This window comes from Gossypium hirsutum, chromosome D09 (genome assembly GCF_007990345.1).
Source record: "Gossypium hirsutum isolate 1008001.06 chromosome D09, Gossypium_hirsutum_v2.1, whole genome shotgun sequence".
NCBI lineage: Eukaryota > Viridiplantae > Streptophyta > Magnoliopsida > Malvales > Malvaceae > Gossypium > Gossypium hirsutum.
Window position 1 is genome coordinate 45008392 of NC_053445.1, and position 21882 is coordinate 45030273.

At 32.5% G+C, this 21882-nt stretch overlaps 3 protein-coding genes across 5 annotated transcripts; 1 reads left to right on the forward strand and 2 right to left on the reverse strand.

The window, feature by feature from the left end:
• Positions 1-2146: 2146 nt before the first annotated feature.
• LOC107891142 (uncharacterized) lies at positions 2147-4672 on the forward strand. 3 transcript variants are annotated; one of them, XM_016815824.2, is made up of 5 exons: positions 2147-2514; positions 3217-3319; positions 3496-3573; positions 4027-4143; positions 4399-4672. In XM_016815824.2, exons 1-5 carry the CDS (start codon positions 2498-2500, stop codon positions 4420-4422), a joined length of 339 nt encoding a protein of 112 aa, XP_016671313.1. In that variant the 5' UTR covers positions 2147-2497; the 3' UTR covers positions 4423-4672. The 3 variants fall into 3 exon arrangements, with proteins under 3 accessions (XP_016671313.1, XP_016671315.1, XP_016671314.1); XM_016815826.2 differs by having other exon boundaries at positions 2148-2449; XM_016815825.2 differs by having other exon boundaries at positions 2148-2444.
• Positions 4673-15482: 10810 nt separating this feature from the next.
• LOC107892871 (high affinity nitrate transporter 2.4) lies at positions 15483-18403 on the reverse strand. Its single transcript, XM_016817902.2, has 3 exons — positions 16598-18403; positions 16390-16505; positions 15483-16305 (listed from the first exon to the last, which is right to left on the reverse strand). The coding sequence occupies exons 1-3, from the start codon at positions 17405-17407 to the stop codon at positions 15639-15641; spliced, it is 1593 nt and encodes a 530-aa protein (XP_016673391.1). The 5' UTR covers positions 17408-18403; the 3' UTR covers positions 15483-15638.
• A 646-nt stretch (positions 18404-19049) lies between these two features.
• LOC107892510 (pentatricopeptide repeat-containing protein At2g32630) lies at positions 19050-21577 on the reverse strand. Its single transcript, XM_016817584.2, has one exon. The coding sequence runs from the start codon at positions 21571-21573 to the stop codon at positions 19732-19734; it is 1842 nt and encodes a 613-aa protein (XP_016673073.2). The 5' UTR covers positions 21574-21577; the 3' UTR covers positions 19050-19731.
• Between the last annotated feature and the right edge of the window lie 305 nt (positions 21578-21882).

Sequence of the window (21882 nt, forward strand, 5' to 3'; positions counted from 1 at the left end):
TTGGAGAAGTTTCAACATGACATGTAATAGAGAAGTTATTACATAGGCCTTTCTTACCACATAAAATATGATCCCTTCCAATAATATCGTGCCACACAAGCTTCTTCTTCTTTTTTTCACACTACCCCTTCTTGAAAAGCGATCTGCTTGTCAAAACATGCGCCTCTTTTGCCACCATTCCTCTCCTTCCTCCGCTTCTTTTGATTCTGATTTAGATTAGAGGGTTTAATCAAAATGCTGGAACGACACAATACTCAGGTTAATCTTATTGGACTAAAAAGTCTTGATTATACAATTCAAGCACTACACCAAAACAAGCTTTTAGCGGCGTTTTTAGCGGCGCTTAATGGAAAGCGCCGCTGAAAATAAGCATTAGCGGCATTTTCCAGAAAGCGCCGCAAAAAACCTAAGCCCAACGACGCCGTTTTCTGAGCTTTCAGTGATTTAGCGGCGTTTTTAAGAAAGCGCCGCTAATGCTCAGGTCTTTAGCGGCGTTTTTGGGGAAGCGCCGCAAAAAAATCTAGGCCCAACGCCGCCGCTTTCTGAGCTTTCGGGGATTTAGCGGCGTTTTTGGGAAGCGCCGCCAAAAAACCTAAGCCCAACGATGCCGTTTTCTGAGCTTTCGGGGATCTAGCGGCGTTTTTAAGAAAGCGCCGCTAATGTTCAGGTCTTTGGCGGCGTTTTTGGGAAAGCGCCGCAAAAAAACCTAAGCCCAACGACGCCGTTTTTTTAGCTTTCGGTGATTTAGCGGCGTTTTTTAAGAAGCGCCGCAAAAAAACCTAAACCCAACGATGCCGTTTTTGAGCTTTCGGGGATTTAGCGGCGTTTTTAAGAAAGCGCCGCTAATGCTCAGGTCTTTAGCGACGTTTTTGGGAAAGCGCCGCTAATACTCAGGGATTTTAAATAATTTAAAATATTTGTTAAAAATGGAAAAATTAAAATACTATTATTTAAAATAATTTTAAATTTTTTTGGATACATTACTGATTTTTTTAGTTTATATATTAAATAATTTCTTATATAATCGTAAAAAAGATAGTATTTATTTTAAAATATTGAATTAATTATCACTATAGTTTAGGGTATATGGTTTAGAGTTTAAAGTTTAGGTGTTACCATTTTAAGGTTTATGGATTATAGGTTTAGGGGTTATGATTTATGGTTTAAAGGCTGGGGTTTAAGGTTTAAAGGTTATGTGTTAAGGGTTTATGGGTTTAGGTTTTAAGTTCATGGTTTAAGGTTTAGATTAACTACTATTTTCTAATCTATATATTAACTAATTTCTTATATAATTGTAAAAGATATAATATTAATTTGGTTCTTCAAAATCGTGTTAGGGTTTTAGGGATTATGGTTAATATAAGGGTCGGGATTTAAGGTTTAGGGGTTAGTAGTTAGGGGTTAAGGATTAAGAGTTAGTGATTTAGGGGTTAGGATTTAGGGATTCAAGGGTCAAGTTAGGGTTTAGTTTAATTAGTTTTTTAATTTTTATATTAAATATGTTTTTATATAATTGTAAAAGAGATAATAATAATTTTAATATATTAAAATTATGAGTATAGTTTATATTATTTAAGAGATATATAATAGATAGACTTTATGTATATTGAATCGCTAATTTAGGGTTTAAGGTTTATTTAATTTAGATAATTTTAACTTAATAATTAATTACAGTCATTTTATCATTTGTTTTCTTATTAAAATGTTATTTTGTTCAAAATAAAATAATTTTTTGCGGCGTTTTTATAAAAAACGCCACAAAAAATAAATTTACTTTAAAAAATAGCGAGATTTTTAGTATAGCAAAACAGTGTCGTTTTATTCCAAATGAAATAATTTTTTGCGGTGTTTTATATAAAAATGCCTCAAAAGTGAGCAATAGCGGCGTTTTTATAAAAAACGCCACAAAAAAATAATTTTAGTTTAAAAAATTAGCGCCATTTTATATAGGAAAACAGTATCGTTTTATTCCAAATAAAATAATTTTTTGTGGCGTTTTTAACAATTTTACTTTAAAAAATGGTGCCATTTTTAGCAAAGCAAAACGGCGTCGTATTGATCAAAATGAAATAATATTTTGTGGCGTTTTTCAGAAAAACGTCGCAAAAGGTAAGCGGCGCGGTTTTATCCCTAAATTTTCCCCTGAAACCCCTAATTTTTTCCCCTAAAAATATCCCTCCTTCCTTTCTCATTTTCCTCTGATCCAAACAAGAAACAACGAACTCGCCTTCAACCTTCTTCTTCAAACCAGCTCCCCTCTCGTTCAATCCCTTGTCGTAATCTCCTCCTCTCCTCTCCTTACCCTTTCTAAATCAGGGTTTATTAAAACCCCTCAATCAGATCTATAAATAATTGCCAAAACCTAAAACCTTTTACCAACCTTATATTTTTTTTATTTATTCTCCTCGTTAAGGGTTTCCGGCGTTCTCAGTTTCTTTTCAAATGTAATGTAATTTCCTTTTACCAATCTGGACTTTTCTAGACTCAAGCTACTTTCATGTGTAGAATTTTTAGGTTTGAATTTCTTCATCGACATTGGATTTCTGGTTTAGATTATCATATTTTTTTTATTTATTTGAAGTTTTCTGAATTTGGACTTTTCTAAACTCAAGGTGCTTTAACATTTAGAATTTAATCTGGAAATGCGAGATTATAATATTTTTTTTTTCAATTTAATCTATTGAGTTTAGTTGAAAATTTGTGGAATTATGTATTACTTGCTTTATTTTTTTAATAGCTTATCCTGTTAGTGAATTAGATAGATTTACTCCCTGTTATACCTATATCTAAGTTGAAATTATATATGCCTTTGCATTCCAAATATGAAAAATTGGAAATTAGGCATAGCCTATTGAAATTGGTGTTTTGATATGAATGTGTTATGCTTCTATTTGTGCAAATCTGTATCGTACCATGGTAGGATATTCAACATTTGAGTTTGTGTTGAACAAATATGCAATGGAAGTCCTTTGTAGGATTATCAAAGGAATTCTCACCAATAAGGTTTGTTTTACATGATTTTTTTATGTGCAATTGTTTTTACTATCAAATTCATGCTCATATTTTAGTTTAATAGCTTTTCATTTTTGAGATGGTTATAATGGGGGTTTTATTCTACCAATCAGTTGGTGGGTCTTTTTTTTGGTCCTTTTTCATTTTCTGTTTTTTTTTTCTGGTTTTGTAATGGTGAATGCAGTATGAATGATGGTTTTGCAGGGGAAGTTCTATTAATAGGTATTTACAATGGAAGAGTGGTAAGGTTTGGAGCAAGTCATTTTCTGCTGGGGATGATTCTTGTAATTCTTGTTCTAAATTGGAGGTAATTTGCAATAGCTAATTTTATTATGTTCCTTAAAATTTCCAAAATCCAAAGTATTATGAGGGGAAATTGTTAGTTTTACTAAGAGAGCAAGGGTTTTTATTATGAATTTATGATATATTTGTTTAGATTTGTTGAAAAGAGTTTTAGATTCTGAAATCATGTTGTTATACCAGGATGGTAAGTCCCAGGAAAGGAGTGGACAAGAGACAAATCAACAGATGTGTAATTATAAATACCAGCTTGAGCAAGAAGTAAGAGCATTCTAATTCTATTTCATTATTTGTTTTTGCGTATTTGTTCGAAAATCGGTTTCTCTAGAAAAATTTCCCTTTCTTATGTTTTTGTCCCCCCAAAACGATGGAGATTGCAAGAAGTAAGGATTTTTGAACTCGTTTTTAGTCTTCGAATTTACATCACTCTCGCTCCTCGTCTTTATAAATCTTAAGCTTATCGAGGGTTGATTTGATGTATTCTATTAGGAAGCAAAGAAGCATCAGCATAACAATAGACTTTTAAGGGGAGACATATGAAAACATGAAACACATTGTTTACTCGTTAAGAATTAACGGTTTTGCTAATGAATGACATGTTGTTATCATGATATACATGTTTTGATTTTCTTTTTTTTCTTATCGGTAACAGCCAGCTTTGTGCAAGATTTATATCTCATTCTCATGAAACATGCTACCACTTGGGTGATACAGGTTAAAAAGTTGCAGCAGCAGTTGCAGGAAGAGACCGATTTGCACTTAGCTCTAGTAAGTGTTGTTGAACATTTTGGTTCACCTTCTTCTAGTTCTCCAGGCAAGCTTCCAGATAAGGTCAGTCTCCTTCCGTGGGATTTTTGTTCCTTTTTTATGTTCTTTTCTCAATTTCTGAAACTTGGATTTCAGGCCCAGGAGCTTTTATATAGCATAGCTATTCTCGAGATTACCGTAGCAAAGTTAGAGCAGGAATTTTTTTTATAAAATTTCCCCTCAAACATACCTTATTGAGGCACTTAAAATTTTTATAGATTTCTGAAGAAATGTTCCTTATTTTTGGGTTTTTACTTGCTTTTTATTTGTTTACATCAGGCATTACACCAGGGACTGTGTTGATTTTGTTGGCTGGAAGGTTTATGGGGAAGAGAGTTGTTTTCTTGAAGCAACATACTTCTGGGCTCCTTTTGGTCACCAGTGGGCATTACATATTTTACTGCTATCCTTGTCTCGTCATTGATTTGCTTACTGCTTGAAAATATTGGATGTATGATATATGTTATTCAATTGCGAGCTGGATATATGAACATGTTTGTTAAAACCCTTGTTATTGATTTATTTTAATTTTGATTCTAAATTTTTATTTTTACTTTAATATTTACGACAACTTGAGTTTTAACTTTTGGATTTTTATTGTGTTATTAATTTATTATTTTAAATTCTAAAACTAAATTCATTAATTTTTATATTTAGTTTTAAAGTTAAAATTTCCATAGAAAATTTAATTTAAATAATATTTTTATTTATTCTTAAAAGTATATTTAAAGTTTAAATTTAAAAAATAAAACATAATATAATATTTATCATAAAAATAAATATTATTTGATTAAAATATATTTTTTTAAATGTTATGTTTTTAGTGGCGTTTTTGTGAGAAGCGCGCTAAAGGTTTGTTCTATAGCGGTGTTTGTGGAAAAAGCGCCGCTAAAGGTCTTAACTTATAGCGGCGTTTTTGGAAAAAGCGTCGCTAAAGGTCTTGATCTATAGCGGCGTTGACAATAGCGGCATTTTTGGCGGCGCTTTCAAAAACGCCGCAAATACTTTTAGCAGCGCTAAAAAGCGCCGCTAAAAACCTGTTTTGGTGTAGTGAAGATATACAAAATAGAACACGCGAAGAGGAATCATACACCACATAAACTAGACAAAATGGATTTGAAACCAAGTAGGGAGAAGATATGAGTAGAGCATTCTTCTTTTGAATTGAATGAAATTTTAACATCTAGTTGTATTAATTATAATAACTTATTGGTTTGAACTTATTTCAAAAATAAAAATAATTTATTTCTGCTTACTATTAATTTTGAGATTAGTTTTATAGGAAAATATTATTATTAATGAAGTTTTTAAAATTCACAAATAAAATTAAAAAAATGATAAATATGTTATAAAAATATAATAAAATATTTTAAAAAATACACGTGATAATTTTTAAAATTATTTATGAGATAAAAAAACACATTATCAACTTACTAAATATTAGGAGAAGATGAAGTGATGGGATTGCAAAAGTGAAGAAGAATTTGTTTGTACGTTGATTTGATTTTCTTTTAATGCGCAAGAAAGATTGAACTCCTTTTTCCTTCTCTAATCAAATCTAATTATTTTCAGCTTTATTTGATTTTCTTTTATTTTTGTAAATTCAAATTTTTACGACTGCAAAAATGATTAATAAAAGTTCAGATGATGATTGATGCGAAAGGAAGCAGGTTCACGGGTATGTGAAATTTTTAATGAGAATGGCAAAGGTTGTTTAGAATATAAATGAGGAAGTTAATGTGTAAAAAAAAGAAATTTTTTTTATATTAATTAATTTCAACATTCCAATTTAAATATTAATAATCTTAAATTTCAGAAAAGACACTAATAAAATGGAATAGAGAAATAACTGTAACAAACACGTATATCAAATCATATCAGGGTGAGTTTGGATGGGTAGTGCGTTTACCTGCAGTTAGTGTAAAAATAGCGGTGGCGGTGAGATTAGATACTGTAGCGATTACCTGCAGTTAGTGTAAAAATAGCGGTGGCGGTGAGATTAGATACTGTAGCGATACTATAGCGTGAGATAAAAAGTAAGCTAAATGCACCATACCGAATCGCGCATCCAAATCCACCCTCAAATTTCAAATGTAAATAATAATGGCAAAGAGAGCAAATCATATCCATATAAATGTAGATCATGCGTAAAAGGCGTACCTTTAATAACCCCACGTACTTATAAATTTGTAAATTCAATATATAAATTTTTATTTAGTACGATTTAAATTTTGATCCTATTTTAAAAAATAAATAAAAGATATTCATTTATTTTTATATTAGATAAATATAATTATTTATATATAATATATAAATATAAAATAATATTATATTAATAGTTTTATTAATAATTTGTGATAAATGAATTAAATCAAATTTTAATATATAAATTTACATATTAGAATAAAATTTCGTGTATAATTTTAAAATTTATGGCTAATGAGAAGTTGGATATTTTGAGATTTTACCGTGTACTTGTATAGTTATAAGTTATAACATAAAAATTGAAAATGTTGTAAATTCATTGTTAGACTTGCGTCTGCAATTTCCGTGGAAGAAAGGATCAGTTTTTCAGAGGTAAAAGAGTAGAGTCCTCATCAGATCCTGCTAGGTAACCCCCCGCCCCAACAAGCTAAAATTATATTTGGGACAACTAACAATCAGTGTTGTTGGAAAAGATAAAACCTATCACCAACCATTATTCATTTGTTAAACGTCTTTGCATTCCTCTTTTTTCCTTTCAAAACAGTAGTGCCTTTGTTGTTTGTGATTGATTCCCTTCTTTTCTTTTCTTTTTACTTTTTCATTGAGTGATACCCACACGTGCATCTCCACGTGAAAAGTCATGAAAGGAACAACTCATAAACAACATGGTTGAATGCCGCTGTTATGGTGAGCCAGGCAGGCTTTGCCTCTTACCACTGCCACTGCCACTGCCACTGCCACTGCCACTGCCACTGCCACTGCCAGAGATATATTGATTCCATTGAATTCGCTCTAAAGTTGTTGTAAGTAATGGTAAACCCTCCCAAGCCCAATGGGCAAGTAATGAACTCACACATACACACAAAAATAAAGACAAAATTCAACGAAACCATCCTCCCCCTATATTTCAACGTTGTCAGAATGCACGTGTTGGCTCTGCTCATTAATGGGTCCCCTCCCCTTTCTTTTCCACATTTTGGTGCCCCATCCAAATCCCATCTTTAAAAACTTTGGTCCTTTTTTGCTGCAGTTAGCTATATCTCTATGCACAACTTTTGAATGCATCAATTGCTACTTCATGATATTTCCCTTTCCATCTGGATTTTTCTTCTTTGTTTCACATTAATGCGGCGGGCATTGATTGAATCAACACTGCCAGTAATATTCAGTAACATAAACAACACATTGCTTTCATTCATCTATAATACCAAAGAAGCAACAATGAGTGTATTTGAAAACCTTTTGGGAAAGGAGATGAAAACGTTCATATGATTGTGTCCATGAAATTGAGATGCTACTCCTCAATGGTTAGGTGTGTTTCTCACTGCTTTGACAAAGAGTTTGGTAAATAAAAGAAAACAAATGCAACCTAATAGCTATAAGCGGCAGGGTAAGTGGGACCAAAGCCACGTAAAGCAAAGCAATATATATATTCTTGAAGAAAGGAAAACAATAGTTAATGAGGACCGCACGAGATATAATTATTAATATCTTAAATCCAATTATCACTTGAATTTATTTATTTCCTTGCTGTCGGCTGACAAAATCTATTGACCCACCCGTCCCCTTCTGTTGATGTTTCGCCTTTAATTATACTTAGTTGCTAAGACGAAGCTCTGGATGCAACCTAATAGCTCTTAGTAAGCAATAGTCGTACCCAGCAAGAATAATCAATTTGTACCGAAATTGTTCTACCTGCTTACTTCCAAGACAAGGTATATTCTACTAACCCAACGTTTTTCTTTAAGCATGACAACTATAAAACCAATGAAAATAAATAAATAAAATTAACTAGCTTGCTAATAATTAAAATCATACTGAAATCACTTCATTGGTATCAAATCAACTTGATTAGGATAAACTGTGTGTTTGAATTAAAGGAACAATCCACTTGACAAGACTGCATGAACAAGACAATTAGAGAAAAGCATGATTTATCTGTAATACAGGACCCTGTTCTTTCTCCGGAAGCAGTATACCAAACCTATATGTATTGATATTGGATATTGGTGTCCCCATGTGATATTTGCTTGCCGGTCGGTATTCTATTTAAATCATATTCTATAACTTTATTTTGATTTAGTCTAAATACATTTCATTTGGGAAAAGGTTAACTCAGAGTCGGTGAATTTCTTTTTTACTCGCAGACAAATCTTCACCCTTCATTTTTCAAATATTCTTTTGTATAAATATTTTTAAGATATGAGTAAATTATTTAGGGTTTTAAGATTTAAAATTTTAGGAGTAGAATTTAAGATTTTGATTTATAAAAAGTTGAATTACATTTTAAATTTATTTTAATGATAAAATATGTAAATTATAATAATAATAAAAATACCATCATTTTAAATAATAATAATAATAAGAAATATTTATTTATCAGTATAATCACCGCAATTGATATTTTGGATTTTCTCTGGATTAATTTCCGAATATAATTAAGAATAAAGATTTTATGCTGGATATAGTTAAAATTTTACATGCACGCTACGGATTCAAAGCTTTATGTGTGATTTTGATTGAGTTCGGTGAAGATGATGCAGAAGTTTTTTTGGTTTTATTGATTCATTTTTCTTTATTTTCTAAATTGTATATAATAATTCGATTTAATTTATTTTTTAATTTTTATATTAATTTTGGATTTTGAGTTTTTAAATTTATTTTAATAAATGAGTTTTTTTATGATTTTTAAATACTATTTAATAAATTTTCAAAATCTATTTTTATAAATGTTTTTTTAAATTATTCTCAAGTAAATAAAAATATGATCACCAGTGACTTATATGGTATTTCGTTGAAAAATAAATTGTATATAGAAACTTTAGTTATTTTAATTATTTTAAAGATAAAATATTTTTTTTGCATAGTATAATTATAAATTAAATCATATTAAATTAAATTTTAATTCAATTCAATTTATTATGATTATTTAATTTATATTCCAAAAATATTTCAAACACCTTTATCCATATCAATTTTTTTTTCTTTTAACCATGTATAGTTAGGTTAAATGATTCCGACATTAATATTAATAGGAAAAACTACTTTCATTAGATAAAAATAAATTTCAATTAAGTATTAGCTTGATTGATATCGATATTATTACAAGTGCGGGAGGACGTGGGTTTGAGTGCGTTGAAGCGCATTATCCTCCTATTTAAGAGTTAAAAAGGGGATATGAATAGTTCTAATTATTGTATCAAAAGAAGTAGATATGATAAAAACCTATAATGATATTAATATTAAAAAATAAATGGATAAATCTAAAAGAAAAATAAGAGAGAAAAAAGTCATAAATTAATGGGTTAAATCATTATTTGAGGCTTGAACTTAGTGACTTTTTTTTATATTGGGGTCTGAACATTTTTTAATCCAAGTTAAGTCCTAAACTTAGCAATTGTTCCCATATGGAACCTGAACTTGACAACTTTCTCACATCGGGGCCTAAACTTTTTTTTGTCCAAATTAGTGCCTGAACTTGACAATTGTTCCCATATTAAGGCCTGAGTTTTAGGGTTTTCAAGGACTAGCTTTGATAAAAAAAAAGTTGAAGTCCCAACATAGAAATATTTGCCAAATTCAAGGCTTAACTTGGACAAAAAAAAAAGTTTAAGGCTTAATATAAAAATATTTATTAAGTTTAAGACCTAATTTAGACCAAAAAGTAATATAAACCCCAGTATGTGAAAAATTATCAAGTTAAAGTCTGAAAATGAGATTTAACCCTATATTAATTAAAATGTATAAGGTGGTCAAGAATTCATTTATTAGTCAACTTAGCTATTTCCGTGAAATAGAAAACCTTTTCTGAATAGGCTTTGCCTGTTCTATTTGTCACCTTCCTTTAGCGTCTACATGAGAACGAGTGGGTGATGATTACCCATATATATTGCAAATACTTAAATCTCCTTTATTATGTTTTCCAAAAATTCCAAAACTAGAAACAAAAAACACTGTATAATATAGTGCATATATTTTGGCATATTGAAGGCCACTTTGCAACTTGAAATATAAGTTGAATAAAAATATTATTTTGATAATTACATGAAAAATAAATCAATATATCACACTCCTCGTGTCCCTTCATATTTGAAAAAAAAATCTCATAATTTCTTTGAGATCTATTTATTAAGAAAATAAAAAATGACATCATTATTGTTTATCAATTATCTATTTTTATTTATTTTATTTATTTCTCCATTTTAATTACAAGATAATAAAAAATTAGTTGCACATTAAAGCACTATAAAATTAAATATATTCTACATCTTTCACAAAAAAAAAAAAAGAGTATTTGACTTTGCTTGAAAATTGACATTCAGTATATTTATAGGTAATTTAAGTATTGAACTTCACATGAATTCATTAAATTGATGTAAAACTATTTAGTTACTAATATTTATAAGCTTTTAATAAAAAAGAAATTAATTAAAATATAAAAATAAATAAAGAGAAAAAAGTTTATATACATAATTTAAATATTTAACCTGCATTTGTAAAAAAAAAAATTTAAAAGAACAAAAAGTATAAGAGAAGACAAGGACAGAATATATTTATGATGATAATGGGTTTTAAAAGTAAATTTATAGCCGTGAGGTATTAGCTTAATGACAAAATTAAGGCTTTAGAAACTTCGATGTCTTAACTTTGAGTTGTAATTTGTGTAAATAGTGTATAAGTTTCGGTTCATAAATTTATTCTAGTTTAGGTATTACGGTGATTAGTCTTATTATGTTATATAATGACTAATTTTGATTATCGTTACTTAAATGCTTTCTGATTGCAATTACATTATATTTTTAACTTCAAAAGAGTCAATTACATCAAACATCCCCAAATTATGACATTATCTTAAATTAGTCCTCAAACTTTAAAATATTTTTAATTACATCTCTAAACTATCGATATTATATCAATTAGGCCCTTTTGTTATTGAAATTTTTGAATGATACGTCAAATCTTATGTAGCTAAATTTAAAATAAAAATTAAAAACAATAGAAACATTGGCACATAATTTTGTTAAAACTTTAGTAAAAGTTTTGAAAACCTTGAAACTGAAATTCTTAAAATATCCATTTTTACAATATTATTTTTCTTAAAGTTTTTATTTTAAATTATATCACATAAGATCTGATGTTTCATTTAATGGTTAAATTAATGATTTTAGTAACAAAAAGGCCTAAATGATGTAAACTCAATAGTTTAAAGATGTAATTAGAATATTTTGAAGTTTAAAGGTCAATTTAGAATAAAAGTCATCGTTTAGAGATGCATGGTGAATTTAACTAAAAAAATAATCTTAGTGAAAAATACATTCTGTTTTTATAAAATTTTATTATATTTAATTAAAAATGGTTGAATATAAAGATTAGAGATAATAAAAATAAATAGATAAGAAGTAATTAATAAAAAGTAAGCATTTTAATTAATGTATTTCATCAGACGATAAATGAATATTTTTAAATTTTGGGTTAAAATATTTTCCCTAAACATGATTTTTTGATAATTACAAGTAACACTAACAAAGGAAAAGGGAAAGGGAAATGGGTTAGTTTAGTTTAATGATCGATACGATTGACAGTGAAAAAAAAGAGAGCAAGATTCGAAATCCGGGAAAGTAGAATTTAACTGTCCTCTTTATACTTTTCTCTCTAACCAATGATGATTTCAAGTGAGGAAGTGGAGAGAAAAATTATAAGCAAAAACAGAACGAAGACTCTGCATTTCTATATGTATATATATATATATCTAACACCAAGTTTTTACGAAATGAATGAAAACATCAGATCAGCAAAAGTCCATGAACAAGTTTTCTTTTTTGAAAAATATGATTAATCGAGCTTAAATAGAAGATAGAATCTTTTTTATTAAAAATTTCTTTACGAGATTTGAACGCGAAATATTTCTGACCCAAATCCCCGACGCAAGTTTCAGCTAGCTAATCAGCATTTTGAATGCAGAGCCAATATATAAATCAAAGAAATCCTGCTCTAATTCACAAATTTCCTTCTAAGAAAAGAAAAAATGGAAAGCATGAAGAAATTATATAACCGAAAATATCAGTAGGAAACTGCTAATTAAGCAGAAAAGTAAAGAAAAAAACTTCATTCTTCCACCAATGAGAAATGAATATGATATTGCAAAACTGAACTGCCCCCATATATGTCATGTCCAGAGAATTCTGGTGAAAACCCAGATTTTCGGTTGAATATTTTTGGCAGCTAAAGCAAGTTTGTAGCACAGATTACAGGAAAATCAAAAGAATGAATACCCAAAACTCGAAACAGATCCACACATTTATTATGCAGAGCTCTGGATAAAAAAACCTAATGTAACACTATATAAATTTCCTTATCCATGAAAACTGATATGAGCTACAGCTGCACTAAAAATTAATCTAAAAGTACATGTTTCTTTTAATTACACTAGTACTCCTATACAAGTAGCTCCAGACTATGAAATGAAACTGAAACTGAAACCAAGGTGGCCGGTTTTCTTTTTAGGGCTCGCCTCGGTCACGCCAGCACACGAGCATTGCTATGCAACGTCGGAGGATGTAGAATTTGGCTCGCTGCTTCTTAACCAAGTGACTGCATTTTTGACCAAAAGATCTGCATGGTTCGCAGCTAGCGTCCTTGTTTCTAGGAGACCTTGTCTCGTTTTCTTTGCCTGCCATGTGAACAACTAAGCTCTTTCTTTCTCTCTTTTTTACTTTGTTTCTTGCTTGAGATGATGTAGCGTTGTTGTTGATCGGCACTGCTAGTACAAAATAGCAGTAAATATGAAAGGATGAAGGGTTGAATGACCAGTTGGTGTTATTTATATAGAAAAAGGAGAGATTTTTTTGAATCAGATATGTTTTAATTTGGTTCTGGGTTGGGCTCCCCCGCACGGAACCAAACTAAAATAGGATTTATATATATTTTGTTCCCTCACTTTGTTTATTTGTATCTGCTTAGTACATTTTGTTTTCTTTTGGACCACGTCAAGGTACTTGAACTAAAAGTAGGAATAAAATATATTTTTTAAGATTTTTTAAATATATTTTATAATTTTTAGAATTAGAACTAAAATAAAAAATTGTTTGAACTTTTTAGATTTAAGATCTAATTGATAAAATTAATAAGCATCGTTAGACTTCCATTACTAAATTAATTGCAATAGCAACTAAAATATTTAATTTCAATACGTTAATAACTAAACAAAAAATAATAATACTTTTGTAACCAAAATATAACAAATTAGATAATTAAGTGATTATTTTTGTACTTTTTCCCAAAATTTGAAGAGGACAACAAAATTAGAGGGCCAAACCAACCCCCAACTATCAACATAGCTCCGCAAGGAGGATACGACAGAGCAGCATACAAAAGAGAAGAAAAAAACAGGTTATTGTATATGGCGGATTATATTATTGGTATAGATTGTTATTAAGACTTGTTAGTGACCCTTTCTGGGTTGATGTCCTCTGATTCTAATGCTATGGTGGAAACTTATGAATATTCTGAAATTTTATGTGCTAACTCTTGAGTGAGTTTAGGGTTATTTGAATGCTGAAAGATGAATCCACATGATCATGATTCATGAACAATAATAGAAAGCTAAACAGTATAAACAGTAGTGGCGTGGGCGAGGTGCCTTCAGATTCTATTTCAGCTGAGCAATGGGGCATCATTCTCCCTAAGAACCGGGGGAAAGTGGCACAACAAAGTGGTCTTTTCTTTTTGTGGTATAATGCGATGATAACCAAACATGCTTCAATATATAACAGTAGAGAAGATGTCTTCTTCTTGTAATTATTGGTTGTCCTTCAATGGCTGAAATATATCTGAAACCCCATTTATTAGCTTGTCAGCTTAATTTAACTTAGTCATACGGTAAAAAAGGGTTTCTGGTATTAATCCATGTATTCTACAAAAATTATAAATTTAGTCTTTACACTTTTATTTGATCAATTTTAGTCTTTGTATTTTTCAAGTTGGTTAGTTTTAGTTCTTATACTATTTAGATAGTTGTAGATTTAGTCTATTTTCTCCGATTGGGTCATTCTAAGTCCCTATACTTTTTGAATTTTAAAATTTTAGTCTTAATGCAAATGATAGCCATTAATCTATTAACTAGATTTTTAATAAGTAATATGTGAAAATAATCAATTGGCATGACATTACACATATTACACATATGAAAATATGTTTGGTGCATCGGACTTTTGAAATAACACAACTTTACTGAATGAGTTTAACAATTATTGTTCGGTGGAGATTGAAAATTTAAAATTTGCAAATACAGGGATTAAAAATACCAAATAAAAGTATAAGGATTAAATCCATAACATTTTCTAAATACAGGGACTAACAGCAAAATTTAACCTTAAAAAATGATAATGAGGAGAGGCCAAAGGAGCCTTATTGAGGCAACGCAGAAAAGGGGTACCGATCGTGCTGGGTGTTTTGTACAAACGGAAACAAAAAGAAAGTCAAAGAGTAAAAGATCCTGTGTGTATGGGGCCTCCCACCCATGTGCTAACCCAGTTCCATTTCATCTCTTTGGATCTTCAGAGAAAAAAAAAATTCTAATAGATTTCCCACTGAAATGTTATCATCATCATTGCTGTGTTTTCTTTTTATTCTCTTCACCTTTTCTACTACAAGACCATTCAGCTTGTAAAATGAGGGGTACAGTTTCCATTTCCCACAACTCTTTCTTTGGTCTCGAAGTAAGTCCCTGCACTTTCTTTTTTTCTTTTCTTTTCCCATTTAGTCTTTATACATTGCATTTTGTCAATCCAAAATTTATGATAAAAATACATTATCTAACTTTTTCTTAATTTTGATATTGAGTAAATTAATCATTTTTTAAAAAAATTAGAGCAATTTAACTCATAATATTAATATTCTCCTTGAATTGTACATAATTTTAATTGATATACTAATAAATTTAATCATTAATGTTTATATATAATTAACCAATTTACTAAATATGATTTTTGGCATATACACTTAGATTTAGATCACAACACCAAATCAACAAATACAAGTGGATTATGACAAAAAAATGACATTTTTTTTATCCTTTTAATTATTGCTCAATCTCAGTCAGGTGAGAGGACAATAACAATTTTCTTATTAACAGGATGGATTCAGGCCCAATAACAAAGAAGAAGTCCTGCTGCATTTATTTGTTTTTATAGACTTATGTAACAAGCTTCCATTAATATAAAACACTTTGCACCATGAAACTCATAAGCTGGAAATGGATAATATTATAGACAAAGTTCAAGTTTAAACCTTGTAGGTATCAACAAAATGAATATCTATACATCTTCTGTAGTTGAAGTTTGAGGTGTTGCTGCAGAACCAACCCTTTGACCTCTCTCAGACTTGCTATTCTCAGCAAACTTGAGACTTCCATGGTGCAACCCTTTCTCTTTTTCCTCCGCATTCCACTCAGCTCCATAGTAGTACTCTTCACTGCATTTCTCCCCATGCTTTGAAGCAGGGAGCAACATGCTCCCCCATTGTGGAAAATGAACTAGCGTTACAGGCAATGTGCATGCCACAATCATGATCCCCATGTAGAAAATTCCTGTCTCAGTTGAGTAGTTCGAGCTTGTAAAGAACAGCAGTTGAGTTAAACCAGACCCGAAATTCCCACCGGCTCCAGTTAGGCCCGAGATGACACCCAGCGATCTACGAGAAATAAAGGGGATGATCCCGAAGGTAGCTCCGCAAGCGGCTTGTGCGCCGATGGAGAAGAGGATCATAGAGGTGATGGAAAGGTCGAGAGAGTTTGCTCTTCCAAGACAAATGCAAAAGATGCCTCCTAGAGTTTGAAGGATGTACAAGTTCCAGAGCCGGCCGCGCATGCCGAACCGACGTGCAGCTAGATCGGACAAGAACCCTCCCATGGGGCGTGCGAAAATGTTTGCCATGCCAAAAGTGGCAGCTATGGTGCCGGCTGTACGGAGCTTGAGGTTAAACCTATATATATATAGGTCACAAAGACCGATGTTAATTGTCACTTGCTGTTTTTTATTTTGTAAAGTTATAATGAGAAGATTGAACCTGTCAAAGAAATACTCTGCAATGACATTATCAGTGGTTAGTTCAACACCTAAAGACATTCCATAGAGAAGAACGAAGATCCATGTCCTGTAGTTTGTGATGGCATACCAGAGGACCTAATCAAACAGTGGATGGCATAGGTTAATTAATTCCCTAAATTGCAAAGAAAAACAAAAGCATGTAAATGAAAATCATGGCATATGCTTGCCTTAGAGAACTTATCCTTTGGGACATCTCCTTTCTTCTGCAAAGTACTAAGGTTCCCATCAGGCAAATCTTGGCCTAATGTCAACACCAAAATCCCCATAATCACATGTAACCATCCTGGTATGAAAAATGCAATCCTCCAAGCAGTAAATGGAGTTGCACCAGCTTGCTTGATTAACTCAAAAATGAGCGGCATAATAAGCTGAGTGGCTCCACCCCCCATGTTTCCCCAACCGGCTGCCGTCCCATTGACAAGCCCAATGATGTTTCCATTGAACATAGTACTCATCCAATATTGGCATGACACAAATGTTGCAAGGGAGAAACCAATCATGAATCTCACAGCTATATATCCTCCTGCAGATGAAACGAATGACATGCAAAACACTGTTGGGGCTGACAACATAATAAGAAAAGCGCAACCGTAACGGGGTCCTAGTAGGTCACATACTGCTCCCATTACAAGCCTAGAGAAAATGCTACCGGAAACGGAAGCTATACCGGCATTGCCGATATCGCCTTTTTTGAGGTTCAAGTTGTCTCGGATGATGGGGACAAGAGGAGCTGCTGCAAAAGTGGAGATGAAGCAAGTGAAAAAAGAGAGCCAAGAGAGATGAAAGGTGACCATGTGGGGTTTGGCAAATGACAAAAGGTTGAAGACTTTGGCTTTGTGCTCAGAATCTACGGGTAGGGCGAATTTTGCAGTGGGGTCTGTTGGGATTTTTGGGGAAGCGACTGAGAAAGCAAAGGCTCGTTCTTTTGCTGAAACTCCATGCATGGAGCTTCCTGGTTCGTTCTCAGTTTCACCCATAATTAACTTCAATATTCCTTACGGTAATGATTTGATGATTATGCAGGATTAACTCGTAGTGTTTTTGGCTAGCATTGGTGTTTATATAGGAATTGTTGGAGGTTTCAATGGGTGATGTTTGTGGGTCTCTATGCATATACCAAATAAAGCTAGTGTGACAAAGGCATTAGTTTAGCTTTTTTTTATTACAAGAATATGATGAAGTATCAACCATTACATAGGAACAAAAACAATAATCTGGCTTAAACCAATTACAGACTCGAGGGTACTTTTCACACCACGCCCTTTTCTGTCTTATTTACTGATCGCTGCTGCTACCTAGTCAAGACATGCATATATATGTATATAAGATCTCTCTTTCTCTATATGTCTTTGCATGCCTGGCTGACACAGACAAGAACTCATTTTATAAGAATTAAACATGCCCTTTCGCATGATTGAAGAGGTTTCTTCAAAAGGGTTTGTTTACAATTCCTAGCAACTTGGAAGGAAATATCGAGAGAGCAGTATATTGTTTCCCTGTGTTGCGTAAGCCTGATGTTTGTACTCTTTTATCCTTTTTTGTTTTTTCTCTTTGGGATAAACAACGTGTCGCCCCTTCCCCAACACCTTATTCGATCGGCCATTATTGCATCCCAAACTCCAAATGGGACAATTAGAAAGAGATGATGAGACAGATGAGTGACTCGAACTCTCCTTCCATTTGTTCGTTTTATATCCGTATGTCCATTCAAATGATAAGCACCTTTATTAATTAAAAGTTAAAAACCAATCCCTTCAAAACTCCAAATTCGCCCTCTTTTTATCATTACTTACATCCAGTGTTAATATCATTTTCCTCTAAATTATTTGTATTTTATACACTATTTGTACCGTGAATTAAATATATTGAATCTTATTTAAGAACATATAGCTTGTTGTATTAAATTAGACACCATAAATGCTTCAAATAAAACTTGAAACTTTTTTAATGACATAACATCATCTGATTTATCCGAACCAGATAACTATAATAATATTTGATGATACCTCTAAGATTCATACACATCCAATGTTAGAACTGCATGCGTTGCTAGACTTCTTTGGTCCAACTAAAACAATATAAATCAAATTGGGCCAAGAAAAAAAAACCTTTCATTGGGCCACAGTATAGTCCTGGAGTAAAGCTTTCCTTCAATTGAACATTAGCCATTCTGAAGACTGACCTGAGAACATGTAAGTGGCTGGAAGCATAGAAAAGGACTTTTGGTTGAAATGCATGTATGTACACTAAAATTTCCAGGGCAATTTTTCAAAAGACCTATGGAGAGAGTTTAACAATGTCATTTTTAGCAACAAAGCAAATTATAGCAAGTTCATAAGCATGCCTTTTGAAAGCTTAAACATTTCCTGAAGGCTGAAACTGATATATAGAACCTATTCACCAAAGTCTGCATACCAGCCTCAACAAGCTTAGCAGCTTCTTCTATAATGGATCTGCAGTCAGCAGAGCTTGGCCATCATAACAGGTGGCAGTACAAACATATCATAAACAAGGCCTCCACTGCAGTTTTTGAGGAAGATAGCAGGATCTTCAACCCTGGATCGGATATAAGAATCTTAAGCTTCACTGGCTGTAATGAGAGGGTTGAATTGAAGAGGCTATAAAAGGTGCAACCACAAATAGGAATAAATTCATCAACAGTTTTGACTATTGAACCGTCTACACCATAATTAGTAACCAATAAGAGGGTGAATCATGTTTAGGGGTAGGCATATTACGACCTTGAGAGATCCATAATAAAATTTGTAGTTCCTGTTTCCCTCGGATCCTCCACGTCCTCTGAACTAACTTCTTTCAGTATGCAACTACTCTTCTGGAGCAGATTTCACAGATAGAAACATGCCTGCATGGATTTAGAATCCATATAATTCGATTGCCCACCGTTAACATGTCTAACCTTCCCAGATGCAGTACCAACCGTAGATTGATGCAATAAACAAACATCTCAATGAAGCCTGCAGCAAAAACGAACACTCACAACACAAGCCACCCTCTGAACAAGCATTTAACATCAAAATCAGACATTGCATTGTTTTGAAGGAGCCCAAGTTCAGCCACGTTTTCTTTCACAGGCATTTCACCAACAAGAATGTTCTTTGGTTAAAGTTCTATAGCATAAAGTGATGTTCTTTGGTTAAAGTCCTATAGCATAAAGTGATGATATTTGCATCATCCTGAAGATAGGTTGAGGTTTTGTTAGCATCTAGCTGCATATCACGAAGTCTAAACTAAGTACCACAAAAAAGGGAAAGCAAGGTAAAGGACCATCCGACTATTGGCCCTAGGTTGTATGAAGGCTACCGACAAGTGAGCTATAAACTCTTTGATCAGGCACATGGCCCAAACTGATCATTTCCTTGTAAAGTCTAAAAGCTTCATCGGATCTCCCTTTCTTAGACAACCCAGAAATTATAGCCGTATAGGTGACTACATTTGGAACTAGACCCTTTTGACGCATTTCATTAAATAGTTTCATTGCTTCATCTATATTCCCAAAACTACATTCACCATGCACAAGTGATGTGTACGTGTATACATCAGGAATTCTTCCTTTGGCTTCCATCTCATCCCTTAGCTTATATGCGTCTTTCATTTCCCCTTTCTTGCTATATCCATCGATGAGAGCATTATATGTAACAGTATTAGGACTCTCCCCCTTTCCCTGCAATTGTCGAAACAGCCGCTTTGCCTCAACAATGTTTCCTTCTTTGCAGTGAATATCAATCAAAGTAGTGAAGTTGATAGCATTAGGCGTCAATTGGTTTTCTACCATCATGAACAACCATCTCTTCGCTTCCTCATATCGTTTCAATCTACACATCCCGCTAGCCATAATGTTGTAAGTAAATACATCAGGCTTAAAGCCTTTCTTCTCCATAACAGCCACTAACCTCAAAGCATCATCCATCATCCCCTTCCTGCAATACCCATGCAGGAGTGTATTAATTATCACCTGATTTACCACAATTTTTTGACTTTGCATATCTTTTAGCAATAGCTGAGCTGCCTCCATCTGCCCAGTCTTGCAGAGACCGTCAATTAAGGCCCCATAAACACGTGCATTCGGAACAAGGCCTCTCTCAGTCAACTCATCAAACAAAGAAACAGCTTTCTTAATACTCCCTCTTCTACAGTGCCAGTGTATCATCGAAGTATAAAGATGAACATCCATTTCCACCTTTCTCTCACGCATTTCATCAAACAGCTTCTCAACTTCGTCATGCTTGCCAATATTTCCAAAATGCTCAATCAAAACAGTATAAGTAGCAGCATTATACTCCACTTCCTCCCTCTCCATCAACATCAAAACCTCAGAAACAACCCCAAAATCCTTCCTTTTAACGTAAGCGTTTAAAATTGTATTATAAGTAACAACATTAGCTTTAACCCCTTTACTAGCCATTTCATTCATCAATTCTCTACCTTTCTCAACTTCCCCTCTTCTACATAACCCATCAATCACAATTGTCATAGAATAAGCACCAATTTCTACGCCAGACTTAACCATTCTTCTAAAAAACACAAAAAATGAATCTCCTTTATCACTCTTCTTCAATGCAACCAAATACAAAATACAAGACCTTTCATCAATATTAAAACCCATTTTCTTCATATAATCAAAAACCAGATTTGCCTCTTCAAACCTTTTGTTATCTACACAAACTCTAAAAAGCAAGTCGGACAACTTGTTAAGGAAATATGAGTTATCAAACTCAAAATCAAAGAGAGAAAGAATTTCCTCAACTGGGTATCTAAGATTATCGTCGGAGAGAATAAACTTCAATACTTGTTTAATTTCTTCAAAATTTCCAGCTTTGTGCAATCTGCGAATGAAAGATAAATGGGTTTCAAGATTGGGTTTTTGGGGAGTAAGAGAAAGATTCGTTCTTAAAAAGTTGAAGAAGAGGATACAGGAATGAATAGGGAGATTTGGGTTTGAAAGAACGAGGTCGGTTGTGTTTGAGTCGAGATCAGAGATCAAAGACGGATTGGTTTTGAAGGGTTTAAGGCCTGATTTTATGAGGATTTCAGCAATTTCTTCTGCAGTTTTTTTCTTTGCTGGTGAACTGGGGTATCTGGGAAGGGATTTTTCGAATATTTTTACGAGGTTTTTAGTTGACATTGCTGCTATAGTTACTACGATTTAACAGCAAGCTTGCTTTTAAGCCTCATTCCTGGGTGGTTTTTAGTCCTCAAAGCGACATCGTTTTCTCTGCATTGTCCTGTTTCTTTATTCCCTTTTTTTTTTTAATTAATGCTGATTCTGTTTTGTTGAATTGGGTTGATTTTTTTTTTTAGAATTTTCCAACTGTAAAATACATTAATTTAGATTTAGAGGTGTACATGGGTCGGGCCGGGTTTGGGCCGGGTCCAGAAAAAACTTTGGCCCACCTCCTAGGCCCGGGCCCAGCCTGGCTCAAAATATGGGCTT

Bases quoted from the DNA above. Each gene is read 5' to 3' on its own strand.
- LOC107891142 (XM_016815824.2), top strand. The intron at 3,320-3,495 runs GTAATTTGCAAT...TTGTTATACCAG, and splicing joins ATTCTTGTTCTAAATTGGAG to GATGGTAAGTCCCAGGAAAG. The intron at 3,574-4,026 runs GTAAGAGCATTC...TGGGTGATACAG, and splicing joins AATACCAGCTTGAGCAAGAA to GTTAAAAAGTTGCAGCAGCA.
- LOC107892871 (XM_016817902.2), bottom strand. From the start codon at position 17,407: ATGGGTGAAACTGAGAACGAACCAGGAAGCTCCATGCATGGAGTTTCA. The intron at 16,506-16,597 runs GCAAGCATATGC...CTGTTTGATTAG, and splicing joins CAAAGGATAAGTTCTCTAAG to GTCCTCTGGTATGCCATCAC. The intron at 16,306-16,389 runs GTTCAATCTTCT...ATATATATATAG, and splicing joins GCAGAGTATTTCTTTGACAG to GTTTAACCTCAAGCTCCGTA.
- LOC107892510 (XM_016817584.2), bottom strand. From the start codon at position 21,573: ATGTCAACTAAAAACCTCGTAAAAATATTCGAAAAATCCCTTCCCAGA.